Genomic DNA, 18,923 nt, shown 5'->3' with positions numbered 1-18,923 from the left:
TGACGTCGTCACAGATCATCACGCCCTTTGTTGGCTATCAAATTTGTGGCCGCCTTGTGGCCGCCTTGCCCGATGGGCTCTTCGACTTCAAGAGTTCGACATCAACGTCGTCTACCGCTCTGGCCGCAAGCACTCGGATGCTGATGCTCTGTCACGGTCTCCTCTGCCTACCGACCTTAGTTGCCTGTCAACGCTAACACCCATCGTCTCGCCTCTCACCATCGACAGAATTGCTTCAGAGCAGCACCACGACCTCTGGATAGCGGCCCTTCTCGATCTACTCTCTGACACATCCAAGCTGCCAGCCTCTCGCGCACTCCGCCGCCAAGCTTCACTTCACCATTCGCGACGACCTTCTTCACCGCCGCAACTACGCATCTGACGGCCGTAAATGGCTACTCGTCATACCGCGCAGTCTGCGCTCCACTATCTGCGTATACTTTCACGTTGACCCGCAGTGCGCCCACGCTGGAGTCTTCAAAACATATGAACGACTTCGTCAGCGCTACTACTGGCGAGGAATGTTTACATACGTCCGCAAATTCGTTCGCTCATGTACGGACTGCCAACGTCGGAAATCTGCGCCTTCTCGTTCAGCTGGACCTTTGCAGCCCCTTCTCTCTCCCGCCTAACCATTTGATCGAGTGGGCATTGATCTCTATGGTCCGCTTCCTATCACACCAGCTGGTAACCGCTGGATCATCGTCGCCGTCGACCATCTTACGCGCTATGCTGAAACTGCGGCACTACCTGCCGCCACTGCGCGCGACGTCACCTCCTTCCTGCTCCGCTGTTTCATCCTCCGTCACGGCCCACCTCGTGAACTTCTCAGCGACAGAGGGCGCGTCTTTTTGTCTGAGGTTGTCGAAGCTCTTCTGGCTCAGTGCCACGTTATTTATAGGACAACCACCGCCTACCACCCCCAGACGAATGGACTCACGGAACGTTTCAACCGAACCCTGGGTGACATGCTGGCCATGTGCGTGGCATCTGACCACACATATTGAGACCTTATCCTACCATTTGTTACGTTCGCCTACAACAATGCTACCCAGACTACCACTGGCTTTTGTCCTTACTTTTTGCTCTACGGCCGTCACCCATCTCACACCGTGGACACCCTGCTACCCTACCAGCCCGATGCTTCTGATTGTGTGCCCGTTTCGACTGCAGCACGTCATGCCGAAGAGTGTCGCAAGTTGCGCGCCACTTCACCGCCGCTGAGCAACAGCGCCAGAAAAGGCTCCATGACGCTCACTGTGAGCAACCTGTCTTCTCTCCCGGCGACCTCGTCTGGCTGTCAGTACCTGCGCATGCTCCTGGCCTCTCTTCAAAACTTCTTCCCCGCTTCGATGGACCTTATCGCATTGTCCAGCGCACGTCTGCGGTGAATTACCTAATCGAACCACTGACACCCCCCTCTGACCTCCGCTGTCGTGGACGTGACATTGTTCACGTCGATCGCCTTAAGCTTTACCGTGAGCCGCTCATGATCACCACTGTTTGAGCCGCCAGGATGTCGGCTTTTTCTCCCGGGAGTGATTGTGATGAAGAAGACGTGCAACATACTCTGCAGATGATGCACACCACCAACAGTTGCAGCATCGTGATCGCTCCGCAAAAGACGACGCCGAAGTCACCGCTAAGAGCGCTGCCCGACGTAACTGTTTAGCCGCCCGTTCTGTGCCACTATATCCGAAGAATCTGCATCTACGCCTGTATCAATAAACCTCATTTCACAAGTAATAATAATAAACGAAATTTGCCCCCTACCCAGGTCCCCACGAGAAAACTGGGTCACATTGTAACGCGATCGCGAAAATAAAAGGAAGAAGAAAATATTTCACCCACAATTACGGTACTCCCTATGCGAAATTTGAGCACAGCTCTATGCGTGTTTACAGCACGTGATATATTGGCTGGCGCGGACAACCTTTCTCGGGCGCCAGGTTTCAGACGTAGCCAAGTGGACCGACTGCCTGGCTAATCGGGAGATCGCGAGAGGCAGCGCGTGGGCGCGATTCACAGTAGCCGCCGCAGACAGACCTCCGCTTCGGTAAATGGTATCGCTGGCGTCATCGATGAAAAGACGACGCGCGCTAATCGGACGCCATCTCGTAGGCATCATCGCCGCAGAGCCCGTATTACGCGACATTACGCTTTATTTTTGTCCCGCTTTCGCCATACCCTCCTCCTCCGCTTTCCTCCTCTCTTCGCTTTTGCCGTATTTCACATCCTTCGTTGTGCACGTTCGCTCGGTTATGCCAACGCTCGCCGCAGGAACGGGCGCCTGAAAGCTGCGCTCTAAATGTTGTGCAGATCCCACGCTCTGTGGCAGTCGACGTGATGCGAAGCATTGCGCAAGCAGCTGGTTATGTGACATTTCTGAAAACCTTTCCAGGTTGACCAATGTGTTTGTGTAAATTCAGTATTTGTGTGTATGACGAGTACAGTGAATGAACGCGAGTGCGTGTGTGTGAAGAAGCAGCAAGACAACGACGACGGGCACGACGATGGAATGATTTATACGAACGCTCAAATTAATGTTAACGAGTGGCATCGAGGGGCGAGATGAGTAAGAAACGCAGAAACTAAATTCTCACAGACGGCAGCACGTAGTATAAATTAGAGGACATAAACGGGTGACTTGAAGACGAAACTGTAGCACTACTTGAAGACGGTGTCCTTTAATAGCCATTCGAACGAGTATAGCGTGCTGCAGCTGCTGGTCTTGGCCGAGCCTTGATGACGTTGCTGTGTAAGTTATGCAGCGTTGTTTGATGCAGCGTTGTCGTGCTCGAACAGTGATTGTACCCGGAAAGAGCACGCCTCGTTGTTTGCTTAAGCGGCCTCGTAACGAAAGTGCTGTGAAAGTCCGGTACGAGCTTTGCGAGGAGCGAAGAGGAGGCGCGTAGCTGTCATGCGATAGGAAATCAACGCTCGTGGGACACTTGCTTTTCAATTGATGTTTGAAAGGACGCAACCACCACCCAGTGTTCTGCTGCCGATATACCGGGATCTTCTTGCACGTGCCAGCTGGCTCGAAGAGTCAGGGGCGACAGTCGGATTACGAAGCAGGAATGGCGATGAAACGACCATCACGACATAACAATCTCGAGCATCGGCTCAAGTTAGTTAATAGCTTGGTCCACTGGGTCGGCATAAGTTCTTGTCATGGTAATATCATACCGTGCATGCCTACATGCATGCCATAAATTCATCTCATTTTCATCATGGATGTCATGACAATCATAGGAATCATGTCCTGGCTTGACATTCGCACCATGGTATTTAGACCAATAATTTTATGCCATACATGACAGACAGACAGACAGACATGAACTTTATTTGGTCCTGAGGAACTACGTGGGGACCCCCTGTGGGAAGTCCGTAGTAGTCGCTGGCCGCGTCCACGTAGGGGCAGGAAGACCGTGGTCCTCCGCCCTTTCACAGGCCCTCTGGACAGCCTGGAGGTGGACTGACAGTACGCTGCTTTTAAGGGCATTGTCCCAGTCCGTTTCTTTGTTTAACGGTGCGTTACGTAACGCAGTGCATTGCCAGAGCATGTGAGCCAATGTACAGAAATGCGCGCCACAAACTGGACAGTGCGGTTCCATATTTGGGACGATGCCACTTAGAAAGCCCCTCGAAGGAAAGTACCCCGTTTGGAGCATTCTAAAAGTCGACGATTGAGGCCTGTTAAGCTTAGGATGAGGTAGTGGAGAACTCCTCCGCTCTAACTGGTAGTGAGCAACTATTTCGTGGAAAGTAAGTAATCGGTCGCTGTGCTTAATTTCGTCCGGCCACCGAAAAGCTTCCATAACGCCGCGGAGGGTAAGATCTCGCGCACGGTTATGAGCAAGCTCATTCGGGTTTGGGAGATTTATAAGAATATTCGGACCCATGTGGGCTGGAAACCACGTAATGGAATGAAAACCAGTAACCACCCTATTTCTGAGGATGGCCGCCGCCTCTCGGGAGATGGAACCCGAAGCAAAGGCACTTATGGCCGCACGAGAGTCTGTGTATATATTGGAACGCACAGGGTCACTCATTGCCACAGCTATGGCTATCTGTTCTGCAACATCGATGGAGATATGACGGAAAGAAGCCGCATTGAAGAGTGTACCGTTGGTATCAACTACTGCCGAAACAAAGTTGCTGGTTAGTCCATATTGGGCCGCATCTACGAACGCTGTCAAGCTTGGGCTATCTGCGACTGTCTATAAAATGGCCCGGTCGCGAGCCTTCCGTCGCCCAATGTTATACTGTGGGTGAACATTCCTAGGAAAAGGACTAAAAGCGAATAACGCCCGGATTGTTTCCGAGAGTGATTCTTCATGGTCGTTAATTAAGCTTGTAACTAAGCTGACTAAGTCTAGTAAACGTCTGCCGGCTTTGGATGTAGATAGCCTGACAATTTATGCTGTTGTTTGGGCCTCTATCACCTCCGAGACGGTATTATGCATGCCCAGCTCCATAAGCTTCTCTGTACTAGAGGTGACTGGTAATCCCTGTACTCTTAATGCTCTTGCGCATGAGCGTGTCTATTTTGTTCCTTTCTGTCAGTCCAATTTAGGGTAGATGCCACATAAATAATGTGACTCATCAGGAACGCGTGATATATCCTGAGAAGATTGTCCTCTCCGAGTCCCCCTTTTCGATTCGTGACTCTAGAGATGAGCCGGTGCGTACTCTCCGTTTCGGAGGTGATGTGGGCAATTGCCTTTGCATTACAGCCTCTGGCGTCCAGTAACAGGCCCAATATCCTGATCGAGTTGATTCGAGGAATAGCCTGACGATCCTTCATGTGTAAGCCAATAGGTATCTGTTGCATCGGAACCAAACCCCTAACGCCCTGTCTCGCCGGCCTGTACAGCAATAACTTAGACTTGGTAGGTGAGAGGCTGAGCACTGTTTCAGTGAAGAATTCTTCCGTTACATTTAGTGTTTCTTGTAGCGCCTGTTCAACGTCCGCGTCTGATCCACCTGGACACCAAATTGTGATGTCGTCTGCGTATAAGGCATGGCTAATGTTTTGCACGGACGATAGGCGCTCCGAGAGTCCCCTCATGGCAATATTAAATAAGAGAGGGGAGATTACTGCCCCTTCCGGGGTCCCTCTTGCCCCCAACTCAAACTCATCAGACTTAATTTGCCCAATTTTGATAGTAGCAACTCTATCCTTAAGAAAGGATCTAACATGTGTGGAATACATGGTATACATGTCATACATGGCATGACATGTCTTTAATGGCAGACATGTATGTCATGAAACGCATATCCAGAATATAGACCAGAATTTGCAGCGCCTGTAGGTGGCCGCCATGCTTGCTATGGTGATGGTGAGAGGACTGCGTGAACAGCGGGGTGGTAGCGGGCCACAGCGCGTTTGGGCATTCGTAAGTCGCTAGCGATGACTGGTTCCTAAAGCTCTGCAGCCGTCTTGTCTCTGAATACCGCTGTGTCTTCATTCATGGGATCACATTTCAGATCACCGAAATACACCACGTAGATAATTTATCGAGAGCACCCTGCGGCACCGTCCGCTTCAACGTAGCTGCAGTATCATCTGCTTCCCTCCAGTTGCAACTTCGTGCAGTTGGCCAAGATTTTTTTCTGCGGAATATGCGAAACTATAAACGTTTTTATAGACTTGAGGCACTGTATGAAATACTCTAGACGACACCTAGTGTGCTATACTTTGTTTTTAAATGCGTAAGCATTTGTATCCCTACCCAACGAGGAAAAAATTGGAGGACGCTTAAGCTTCCCCATGAAGATTGAAACGCGATAGCTTTATCTGGCCCCGTTCGCATCGCATTTTCCTTTAGTAGGCTTCACTGCAAAACAGAACTTTGGAAAGCCAGCTTACAAAGACCAAGCTTACACCGATACCCTAAAGTCGGCTTCACTATTGAACAGAAATGCATTGCTGGAAAGACGTTTTTCCAGGGGCAATATAAGTCGTGTTATATTAAAATGTGAAGGCCATAACCTTTGTTTATTATTTTAATAATTGTTTGCTACTGTCCCTACGCGACTGCGTGTCCAAAATACGTTAGGCAGGCCAAGTCCCAATTTGACCTGCGGGGGATGCGAGCCCCATCTGGATCAGATTTTCGCAAGCAGCTACCCGAGCGCGCCTCTGTTGGTCTGGTGTAAATCTGGCAAAAGGGGTTTGTGTTTGAGCTTCCTCGTAACAGAATTATGTTTTCTCGTACATTCAAATAACAGTCCGACGCCACCATGTCTCTAGGTTGTGGTTTACTATTACCAGGGTCCTTCAATGCTTTTCTCCTGGTCATGAAACTCCCGCGTAACGCTATGGGAGAGCTTCATATAGCGCCCGCAGTTGTGGCGCCGCGGCGCTGGGGTTGCTAGAAGGGCGACAGAGAAGGCGGCCGCTGCTGCCAGAAAGCGGAGTGTCGGCGCGGCGTGCTGTTGTGAGTGGTTGTTTTATTGCGATAGCAATTATATGGACACTTCAACCGGATTTCTGCCGTCGGCGTCGCCGTCGCCGTCGCCGTCGCCGTCGCCGCCAGATTCCCTATAGATAAAATCTTCACCGCGCGCCGTATGCCCGAGCGGAAGCGTGCGGGGACGCGCGCTATCACGGAGAGCGAACGCACTCATCTCCCACGCGCAAGCAAGGAAGCAGGAAGCCAGCGCCGGTAAGAGCGGGGGGGGGGGGGGGGGGGGCGCACTTCTACTCTGCCAACAACCGCGCTCGTCGCTCGTCCGCACCGTCTCTTATCTCCACACGGCTCTGACCTTTATGCGCCGTGCATTCGCCGCTCAGTTTCCGTTAAAGCGATAGACCGCACGTACCTTCGCCCGCTGCGGCGTATGCTTGCTGCCAGCGTTTTGACAGTCGTTGTCTGCAGTCATTCAGTGTGATCTGCTCGTATTCGTTTGAGCGCGCTCACACCACGCTTGTTCATTCAGTTAGTAATAGTCGGGCCACATTTTCCAACGCACGCTACACATGCAATGCTGCCCGGATCGGCAGTGCAGCGCTACAGGTGTGTCCCTTCGCACGCGCTGCCCACGGGAAGCGCTTCTCATCAACACCACCGTTTCACACGCGCCTTCTCGTGGTCATCGAGTCTCTCTTCACGTCGGTCTACTTACGCCGCAGCACACCTGCTTACTTAATCAGCTCATGTTTACTACAATTCACATTGCTACCAAAGCCGCTCACCTTACTTCGTATGACATTGCTGTGTTGCTATCGCATTCATTGCTTCGCCCTTAGGGCGAAACTGTGACATTCTTTTGTTTCGTCTGAACGTGTCTCTCCATGTAGTGACATCGAAACTTCGTAATTAACCATAGCAGTGATGCCTAACACTTGTTGTGAGCCAGGCTGCCGCTCCGGATACAAGGGCGTCGATGAAAAGTCTCCCTATTCTGTTTACCAGCGAACCTGGAACTACGCGACAGGTGGAAGCGAGCAATACCGCGACAAGAGACTGCCGGGTTCTCGTTTGAATCGAAGTGCTTTCGCGTGTGCGAAAAACATTTTGATGCCGGAGACATTATTCGTGCGGACGTGTGTACAGTGAATGGAAACGTGTCACTGCCACGCGATCGACCCAAACTGGTAGAAGACGCCATTCCGAGGATTTTCCAAGCCGTAGCTGTGTACTTGTCTAAGCCCAAAGAACGTTCGCATGCACAGACACGGCGCCCACCTGCAAAAAGGCGGCGAGTGCTATCTTCAAACTGCTCTGAAGCCGAAGTTGCGGCCGTCGCAACTGCAGACGTCACCGATGCAGCCGAAGAAATTCACGGTAAGTCTGGTACACACATTTGGAGTATGCTACTTGCTCACTACGCAGGCAAACTGGTATCACTCTCATTACGATATTCGTTCTTGGTCCACATTTGCAGATGAAGTACGAACTGTGAATCGCCTTGGCGGTGCTGATGCAGAGTGCCTAACAGAGCACGCCGCTTGCTTTGCCTCAGAACTGCAAAGGGTGAAGGCCCAACTTCGCAGTGTGAAGCAACAAGTTCATTCGTGTCAGCGGAAGCTCGCAGAAGCCGAGGCGCAGGCAAATGAAAAACGTGGCATGCAGGAAACCATTCAGAAGCTATCGGGCCTCGAGATGCTCATTATAGATCAGTGCATCATGAAGGCAAACATCAAGTGCACGAATTCAGTGCAGTAAGCCCCCATTCCTGATGTTTTTTATTGCGATAGCAATTATATGGACACTTCAACCGGATTTCTGCCGTCGGTGTCGCCGTCGCCGTCGTCGTCGCCGTCGCCGTGAGGTTCCCTATAGATAAAATCTTCGCCGCGCGCCGTATGCCCGAGCGGAAGCGTGCGGGGACGCGCGCTATCACGGAGAGCGAACACACTCATCTCCCACGCGCAAGCAAGGAAGCAAGAAGCCAGCGCCGGAGGGAGCGGGGGGGGGGGGGTGCACTTCTACTCTGCCAACAACCTCGCTCGTCGCTCGTCCGCACCGACTCTTAACCCCACACGGCTCTGACCTTTATGCGCCGTGCATTCGCCGCTCAGTTTCCGTTAAAGCGATAGACCGCACGTACCTTCGCCCGCTGCGGCGTATGCTTGCTGCCAGCGTTTTGACAGTCGTTGTCTGCAGTCATTCAGTGTGATCTATTCGTGTTTGTTTGTGCGCGCTCACAAGACGCTTGTTCATTCAGTTAGTAATAGTCGGGCCACATTTTGCAACGCACGCTACACATGCAATGCTGCCCGGATCGGCAGTGCAGTGCTACAGGTGTGTCCCTTCGCAGGCGCTGCCCACGGGAAGCGCTTCTCATATACACCACCGTTTCACACGCGCCTTCTCGTGGTCATCGAGTCTCTCTTCATGTCGGTCTACTTACGCCGCAGCACACCTGCTTACTTAATCAGTTCATGTTTACTACAATTCATATTGCTACCAAAGCCGCTCACCTTACTTCGTATGACATTGCTGTGTTGCTATCGCATTCATTGCTTCGCCCTTAGGGCAAAACTGTGACATTTTTCTTTTTTTTCTTTTTGGTATAAACCGCGGCAGTGTCTGTGTTTTAGAAGTTGACTTGAAGCGCGGCATTTGCAATGAACGTGCTTACTTTTTCCTTAATAATCCAAACGAAAACGTGATAGCGCTGACTAATATGAAGATGGGCCACGCCTACTCTTAAAAATGCAAGATCTCTTTCAGCATAAAGAAGCTACTGCTAACCAGGTAAACGTTTTAATAACACACACGCCAAAACAACTTGCGGAGTAGCTGTGCACTGTATAGAAATGTGATAACGATTGTATAGCCATTTGATGCTTAAGGCAAACACGTCTGGTTGTTTGAAATGCAGTGAACATCTATTATGCTCTGTGGTGCTTAAAATTTATCACTCATGTCATTCACTGAGTGATAGAGCAAGATATTTATGTTTCAGATTGATACCCTGGTAGTTCTTTTGGACGATATACTACTGGAGCCGGCTGAGTGCATGCAAGATATCAATCGTCCGGATTCAACGAAGGACTGCATTTTGGACTACTTTGGTGGCTAGATTGCAAGAAAGTTTGCTAAAATGAGCTGCAAGGACTGCCTCCAAACACTGAAGAGCACCTTCCGAGAGCCAAGTGCACTGGCCGAAATAAGGACTAGGGGATTTTTGCAAGTGGCATCAGACCAGCTGCTTTGCCTTCTGCAAATTGTGGACGAGCACCTAGAAGTGTGCACCGTTGACAATATTGTCACGTAGTAGTGACGCTGAAGTAAACAGTCGTAAAACCGTGTATGACGTAACTGATTATTTATTGGGCGAACCTGTGCCCACAAAAGCAAGCTACACTCGAAGCACAACGATAGCGGCGAACACAGTCGGCGATCGTCGAAATCTGTTCAGCGGCGAAACGCGTTGGCTTTTATACATGAGTCATCGAATGTTCCAGATTATTCCCTGGTGCCCGCGTGTCTTCCAGAAAGTTCTAGACAATTCACTTCGGTCATACAATGAGATAACATAAGCGTCGGTGAAAACAGGCAACGGAAAGAAGCATAGATAACGTTCTAGAAACTTCCGGTACAGGCGCGTCCTGCGCCAAGCGATAACGATTAACATTTGTTAGCCGGTGGCAAGCGGCCACCGGTGAAAGATAAACATGTATACGTGTCAATATAGCCTGTGCCAATGTCTACGTGAACATTGTTGAAGACATCCTGCTGGACGACCGTACTTCCTCGGCCAGTGTTGGCTGCGCAACACATTTTGTACGCACTACGGCTGAAGTTGTGCACTTTTTTTATTAAGTGCCATTTGCATTTCTTTACACGCGAAGGAACAGACTATTTCGTGCTGGTGCTCGTTCATCCTGTCCAGCCACCGGAGACAGGAAAGCAGTGACAAATTATTTTTCCTGGTGTTTTGTCTCATTCCCTCTATCCACCAACTTCTCTGCCATTCTATCAAACGCAATCTTAATTGCAACCATATGTGCCATACGTGCTTGCGGCACTTTTGCATTCTTCACGCTTGCTAGTAATTACTCCTAATAATCGTATACCATGCCTTCCATTCCGCCGTTTTACTAAGTAGACACTGTCCTGCAAGGGGTAGCGTGGTTAGCACAAGTCAAAATGCTATCCACAAAGACCTGCGCAAACTTGTTTTCTCTTAGGCGGAAAAAAGAATACAAAAAATTTGGCTCTAGTTGGATTAAGAAAACTGAGTATAAAGACAAACAAGAGAAACATGCAAAAAATAATATAGTTATTCAGTTTGATCGGTAAATACAGTCTTGAATGACCTAATGACGATGGAAGCTCCGAGCTGGTTTCAATCTGCGCTGGTATTTTTATAAAAAGAATCGGGAAGTGTTTTCGCGCGACTAAGTGAAACGCCAACCTTGAACTGATCGTCACTGCGACATTAAATGTTAATGGATGAAAAAAAATGCACTCGCGCAGGTTTGAACTGATCGTGTTTAAATTTCTATGCGTAAATGCAAGAACTTTCGCTTAGAAACCACACATATTGCTTATATCTAGCATGCTCAGTTCACAGCTGCTGCTGCAATCAGTGTCAAGATGATTTTATTCAGACGTAACTGTTCTGAGCGCGAAATTCCCATTGGAAGCTTCGCGTTGCCCCAGAATAAACAGGCAATTAACAGGAGAATAAGCGCTGCGGACTGCCAGCGCGCAGTAGGGCGCACCACAACTTCTTGCGCAAGCAACGTTAATCTGTGAGTGAGCTATTCTTAGTCATGGCGCACTGCATATTTTTACCACGATTTTAATCACCTACACAGGAATTAAGAAATATAGGTATAGGTACGAGCACAAGCGTAATCGCAACACTTGACGGGCAGCCTTGGGTGAACCATTGCTAACAATCAATGACTTGAAGTAATAAACAACTCGCATGCTACCTTATTCGGTCAAGAGTAAGAACTGCTATGTTCAGTTAGCGGACACAGTGAAATATAAATGCGGGCAAGGTGTTTTTCATGGCAAACATTCACGCGAACGCGCGACTGCCCTTCCAAGCGCGGCAGATCGGTGCCCTTCTCATGGCGGCCCCTCTGGTGGCAGCTTTTGTCCCTATATGAAACTTCGGCGGGAGTTTCATGAGCAGAATAAAGTATTGAAGGACCCTGCTACAAGGCATAGTTCAAGCTTAAACATGTGGTGTCATAGTGCCTTTAGACATGGCGTCTTTCCTAACTCGATCAGGTGTCAGCACTGACAAGTCTAGAAGTGCCTGCAGACTGGAATACTACTACTATTGCAAGCCAGCACCTGTCATGCGTCTGCGCTGTACTGTATTGTCGTGAACCATGCGCGGCCTTTGGCGCAATAAGGTTTTCCACAATAAAGTGCACTCTGCTTGTTTTGTGTGGGCAAAAGCCCACCGCTTGCGGCTATGAAGGCTTCCTGAACACGCTTTCATGGCTGTCGTGATAAAGATACCCACTTGGACACCTTGATGTCTCGATGAAGGAACCCCTTGAAGTGCATGTGCTGCAGCGCGAGTATAAGCTGCGCCATGATGATCTGCACGGCGTCGATCTCGAGGTAGTGCTCGTGGTTCAGGACACGCATCAGGTCTACGCCGGCCACGTACTCCATCACTGTCACGTACGCTTGCTGCATAGGGCACGAACCGTAAAGAATTGCGCTAGTCCCTGGACTACAGCGCACAAGCGGATGAGGAGGAAGTGTCCTTTCCAACCTTCGTCCTCGAGCGCTTGTGTTCGGTAGCCTTGAGGTAGCGGATGATGCAGGCAGTCTGAAGGATCACATATGTAATTGTTTTATTGCGATAGCAATTATATGGACACTTCGACCGGATTTCCGCCGTCGCCGTCGCCGTGAGGTTCCCTATAGATAAAATCTTCACCGCGCGCCGTATGCCCGAGCGGAAGCGTGCGGGAACGCGCGCTATCACGGAGAGCGAACGCACTCAATCTCCCACGCGCAAGCAACGACGCGGGAAGCCAGCGCCGGAGGGAGCGGGGGGGGGGGGCACTTCTACTCTGCCAACAACCGCGCTCGTCGCTCGACCGCACCGTCTCTTATCTCCCACGCGCAAGCAAGGAAGCGGGAAGCCAGCGCCGGAGGGAGCGGGGGGGGGGGGGGCGCACTTCTACTCTGCCAACAACCGCGTTCGTCGCTCGCCGCACCGTTTCTTATCTCCACACGGCTCTGACCTTTATGCACGATGCATTCGCCGCTCAGTTTCTGTTGAAGCGATAGACCGCACGTCCCTTCGCCCGCTGCAGCGTATGGGCTTGCTGCCAGCGTTTTGACAGTCGTTGTCTGCAGTCATTCAGTAGGATCTATTTATGTTTGTGCGCGCTCACACCACGCTTGTTCATTCAGTTAGTAATAGTCGGGCCACATTTTCCAACGCACGCTACACATGTAATGCTGCCCGCATCGGCAGTGCAGCGCTACAGGTGTGTTCCTTCGCACGCGCGCTGCCCACGGGAAGCGCTTCTCATCAACACCACCGTTTCACACGCGCCTTCTCGTGGTCATCGAGTCTCTCTTCATGTCGGTCCACTTACGCCGCAGCACACCTGCTTACTTAATCAGCTCATGTTTACTACAATTCATATTGCTACCAAAGTCGCTCACCTTACTTAGTATGCCATTGCTGTGTTGCTATCGCATTCATTGCTTCGCCCTTAGGGCGAAACTGTGACATTTTTTAAAATCACGCTTCTGAACTTGTTTAAAAAAACAAGAATCGTGGATAACTTTGACCAAAGTTTAGTAAACAGCGTTTGCAAGCATATCACGCCCACACACGCACGCACGCACACGCACACAGACAATCAGGCGCTTTTTCTAAGCGGCTCGCACAGGAAACTCGGGGGCAGGCAGGTCGTCGGATGGTAGCGGTCGGGCGATTGTTGTTGTCGGCTGTCGATTTTACCACCCTTCTCTTGGACCACTGCCCGGTGCAGCGACTTTCGACGATGACTCCTCGGCGGCGTCATGCGGCAGCAGTCGCCTTCGAAAGGCACGAAAAAAAAAACAGCCGGCAGATCCCACGCCCTGTGGGAATCGATGTTATGTGAAACAGAGTGCGGGGAGCCGACCTAGTCAAAGAAACGACCATGAGAGCACAAAGACGTAGGCGGCTGTTTCATGACCTACATGACACGCATGTGATGTCGTGACCTATCATTTATGTCCGAACCCATTTCAATGGCTTTTGAGTGTTGATCTCTTTTCACTGCGTCATTTTTTCAGAGTCATGCTCATGACTGACTTCTACCATCATCCTTCAGGGGTTTCCTTCACTTAGTGCTCACGACCTAACTAATTTCAATCGTTTTTGAGTGTTAATCATTTTTCGCCGAGTCATTGTCATTTTTGCTGAGTCATGCTCATGACTTCTCAATCACCCTCGTCCTTGTGTCGTTTTAGCGCTATGAATCCCAGTTAAGATTACAATGACCCACCAACACGCCCAAACTTCTTCCCTGCTAGCGATCTTGCAGCCCTTACCAGGGAAACTAAAAGCAGCAACTAATGGAGGTGCGGTTGCTGCACGACTCAATGCCGAAGATCCTCCGCCACCGACAACGATTCGCCAATCATCACGATGAGATATCAGCACGCTGCCTGGCAAGAGCATTGACGACAACACTTCGCCGCGGCAAGAAGACCTCCCGATGCGACGTACCAGCCGCGGAGCAAGCCGACGCAGCCGTGATCCGATGCCACGATTTAACCGCAACGCCAAACGACGGTCTACCGACATAGACGTGCTAATCGATGGTCATAGCGCCACCGCTCTCGTCGACACTGGAGCCGACTATTCCGTTTTCAGTGCCCCGTTCGCCGCCAAGTAGAAAAAGGTGAGTACGGCCTGGAAAGGACCCGATTGAAGCAAGCAAGCATTGAAGTTAATCGAGTATGAAAACAGAAGTAGGCGTAACAACCTCCTAGTATTTAGAATCAGTGAAAGTGCTGATGAAACAGAAATTAAACTCAGAGAACAGGTCCTGGGCGGTATTTTTGACAATACTTTGGGGGTCCCCGTCAGGACAGTTGAGAGAATTCACCGTATTGGAAAAGCGAATCCGGATAGGTCAAGACCAATTATTATGAAGTTCCTTGATTCCAGGGAAAAGGACAGTGTACTAAAGAACTGTTTTAAACTGAAGGGCACTAATGTTCGTGTCAGCCAAGACTATGCTAAAGAAACAGCGGAAATACGAAAAAAGCTATGGGAAAGTGCAGCATCGGATCGGTCAAAAGGCACGATAGTCAAGCTTATCTACGATAAACTTAAAATAAAAGACAAAATGTACACTTGGGACCTCACACAAGATAAGCGCACACTATGTGGACACGAAGAAAATAGATCCGGTAAAGAAAAACAGATAAGAGTTGATACGGCTCGCCACCCGCCTAACTTGGACGATTCAGGAAGTTCGATGGTGACGCCCAGCTCGTCACCTACGTCATAGCTATGTTTCTTTGTTTTAAACGCACGCAGAATCGTTAACAAAATAACTGATCTGGAATTTCTGCTACTTTCACAGAGCCCTCATATGGTTTTGATAACAGAAACCTGGCTGCACTGTGGTATACAAAATGACGTAATTATTCCCCCTGGTTACCAAATGTTTAGGAAGGACCGCGATTCACGTGGCGGAGGAGTGTGTATCATAATAAAAAATTCTGTCCATGCGACCCTAATTGATAGTGACATCCCTGAAACAGTTTGGTGCTGGATTTCTTTTCAAGGTGTTGTTTATCTTGTCGGTGCAATATATCGGCCACCTTCGACTTCCCCGGACATGCTAAACCAACTGAGCGCATTCTTGTGCAACAATGTACATAGGAACACACGGTTAATTATGGCCGGAGACTTCAATTTACCGCACATTAACTGGCAGGACCTAGCTTGCAGCGGCGTTGAAGCATCCAGCGCTGATAAACTACTAGATTTAATGTTTTCTTTTAATCTGAATCAAATCGTTCAACAGGATACAAGAATAACTTCTAGGTCGCGGTCATTGTTGGACCTAGTGTTCCTATCCATTAATATAGAAAATCATTTGTTGACAATTGAGGACGGTATTTCTGATCACAAAATGATTGTAGTGAATGTGACCGCTAGCAATGTGCCCCATAAGAAATACTCTACTGTAATTACGATAAAAAACTACAAACTTGCTGATGACAATTCAATTTTAGATTTTTTGGAATTTTCGTTCGGCCAATTTGAGCACCACGCAAAGGAAAAATCTGTAGATGAGCTATGGAATGAATTTAAGGATGTAGTAAACCATTGTGTGGACCGATTTGTGCCAACTCAAAAAAAAAAAAGAAGTCTAAACAACGCCGTCCTTGGATTACCCGCGGTATTATTCACATGAAAAGAAAGCTAAAACGACTGCGTAAAAAGAAAAAGGGTTCGGACGAAATAGCGAGACTTCGTGCAGAATTAAGACGTACTCTGACACAATCCAAAAAGCAGTTGTTTGAAAAAACACTGACAGGGTTCCTAAAAAGTTCTCCACAAAAATTCTAGAGATATCTCAGCAGTAGGAAAGATAAAATTGAAGAAATCGTAAAAGGCACTCGAACGTTAACAAAGACTGCCGACATTGCTGAGCATTTCAATTACTTCTTTAAGTCTGTGTTTACTAACAACACAAATGCGAATACAGGCGAGCATTTACAGTATATTATACATTATCCAATGGAAAATCTTGTAATCAAACAAGAGGGAGTATTCGAATTGCTGCTGAATTTAGATGCAAAAAAAATCTAGTGGACCCGACAGGGTTTCTGCTGATTTTCTGAAACGCTATGCTGAATGGATGTCCTACTACCTAACGATAATTTTCGAGAAATCATTACATACGCATTCATTACCCAGGGACTGTCGCAGGGCCGTAGTTATACCAGTGTACAAAGGCGGTGATCGCACGCTTGTAAATAATTACCGTCCCATTGCACTCACATGTATCAGTTGTAAACTTCTGGAGCACATCATCGCAAAACACACCTTAAAATTTCTAGAAGAGAATAGATGACTTTACTCATACCAGCATGGCTTCCGTGCTGGACTATCCACCATTACACAATTATACGAAGTGGTTCATGATCTCGCTGCAGCTTTAGACGAGAAGCACCAGATCGACGTCATTTGTATAGATTTTGCAAAAGCCTTTGATAAAGTGCCGCATGATAAGCTGAACTTTAAACTGAGAGAGATAGGTATCGATGAAAGGCTAGTGCTTTGGATAAAAGAATACTTAAGTGATCTCAAACAGACCGTAAGTTTAGATGGCAGTTTGTTGAGTCCACTCCAAGTACTATCAGGTGTTCCTCAGGGATCGGTATTGGGTCCACTGTTATTTCTTATATATATCAACGATATCTCATGTGTTGTTGAACAACCGGTGAAACTGAAGCTTTTTGCAGATGACTGTCTAATTTATTCTACCGTAACAAATGTTCAGGATCAACTCAGAATTAGTCGTTGTTTAGAAAATTTCAGTCAATGGTGTAATTTATGGGGAATGAAAATAAATTACTCTAAATCAACATACACACATATGACAAGAAAAGTAAACGTCCTACCTTTTAACTATTACATCGATGGTAATTTGTTAGTTCGTGCTAACCAGTTTAAATATTTGGGTGTTACAGTTACGCATAATCTGACATGGCATACGCACATAGAAAATGTGTTCTCGAAAGCGAACCGGAAACTAGGTTTCTTAAGGCAAAAACTACATCAAGTTTCGCGAGATGTAAAGCTGATAGCTTACAAAACTTTTGTTAGGCCGTTACTTGAATATGCCTCAGTCATCTGGAACCCTCATCAGAACGCATTAACTACAAGGCTAGAAAAAGTTCAACGTCGTGCTGCGCGCTTCATATGCGCAAAGTACCGCAGATTAGGTTCTGTCACACAGATGTTGCAGTCCTGTGAATTGGAAACACTAGAAACACGAAGGAAAAAGAATCGGCTCAAAGTGTTTTTCAGGATACTACATGGTCACCTGAAAATTAACAAAGATGAGTACGTGCAACTCCCAGGGAAACGAAGCAGTCGTGTCAATCACCAATATGTTTTGCGACCATACTTTGCCCACAGTGATGTGTTCCGCTATTCTTCTTTCCCCGCCGTGATTGAACTTTGGAATGCGTTACCAAGCTTTGTGGCAAATGCCAATGATGTTTGTGAATTTGAAAAATCGTTAAACACGTATTTCTGTGATTTCGCTTCTACTTGATGTACCTGTATATATGATTTGTCTGTATTTAAAACCCTCCCCGTAAGAACCCTCAACAGAGGGTTGACGGCATGATTAAAATAAAAAAATAAAAATATCCGGACAGCGGGAGGCCACCTAATAACGCCGGCTGGAATCTGCACAGCGCGAGTCACAGTTAACAACCGCACTTACCCGGCGAGCTTCGTAATCCTGCAGCAATGCTCCAGGGATGTCATCCTAGGCATGGACTTTCTAAACCAACACGATGCACTCATCGACTTAAGGTCCAAGTCGATAACGCTTTCAACGCACAAAGCGATACTACCGGATACAAACATCAGTTACCATGCCTTGAATGTGCTTGAAGAACAAGTAATGATTTCCGTCGGTACCGAAGTGCCGGAAGACATGGAGGGCGTCACGGAGGGCGTTCATCACTCGACCATGAAATTTGCGTTGCTAGAGGCATAGCTGAGCTACGTGAAGAGAAAGCAAGAGTGATGCTCACGAACTTCAGCCACGAATACAAGCACATTAACAAAGGTACCACGGTCGCCTGCATCGACGAAATAGTACAAACCAGCAGTGCTTTCGCCTTCACGGATTCTAGCGCAACTGCAGCGATGACTGATACCTGAACCAGCTTTCGACGTCAATTAGAACCTTCCAAGGCGTAAGAAAGAACAGTTAAAAGCCCTGCTCCTGCAATACAAGGACTGCTTCTCGTCGTCGTCAAAAATTCGACAATCCCCGGTCGCCAAGCACTGCATCATAACCGACGAATATGTGTGCCCACTCCGTCAGAGCCCGTACCGAGTTTCGACGCGCGAACGCGAGGCCATAAGGACAAGTCGACGAAATGCTACGCGATGACATCATCCATCCATACAAGAGTCCGTGGGCGTCGCCCATGGTGTTACTGGAGAAGAAGGATGGAACCCTACGTTTCTGCGTCGATTATTGTCACCTCAACGAAATCACGAAGAAGGACGTATAGCCTCTCCCATGGATAGACGACGCCTTGGATGGACTCTACAACGCAAAGTATTTTTCTTCGATGGACCTCAGAACCGGCTTCTGGCAAATCGAAGTCGACGAGAGGGACCGGGAGAAGACTGCCTTTATTACACCAGACGGGCTGTTTGAGTTCAAGGTTATGCCGTTTGGTCTTTGCTCGGCACCTACGACTTTC

At 48.6% G+C, this 18,923-nt stretch overlaps 1 protein-coding gene across 1 annotated transcript in view; it reads right to left on the bottom strand.

Annotated features, from left to right (window-relative positions):
• Positions 1 to 18,923, bottom strand: part of LOC119454629 (microtubule-associated serine/threonine-protein kinase 2) — a 171,700-nt gene that overhangs the window by 97,437 nt on the left and 55,340 nt on the right. Inside the window, exon 2 of the mRNA XM_037716508.1 lies at positions 11,950 to 12,122. Within this exon, the coding sequence (XP_037572436.1) occupies positions 11,950 to 12,122 (173 nt within the window). The remainder of the gene's footprint in view (positions 1 to 11,949; positions 12,123 to 18,923) is intronic.

This window comes from Dermacentor silvarum, chromosome 5 (assembly GCF_013339745.2).
Source record: "Dermacentor silvarum isolate Dsil-2018 chromosome 5, BIME_Dsil_1.4, whole genome shotgun sequence".
Lineage (NCBI taxonomy): Eukaryota > Metazoa > Arthropoda > Arachnida > Ixodida > Ixodidae > Dermacentor > Dermacentor silvarum.
The sequence above is the reverse complement of the archived record's forward strand: the minus strand, read 5'-3'. Positions and strand labels throughout refer to the sequence as shown.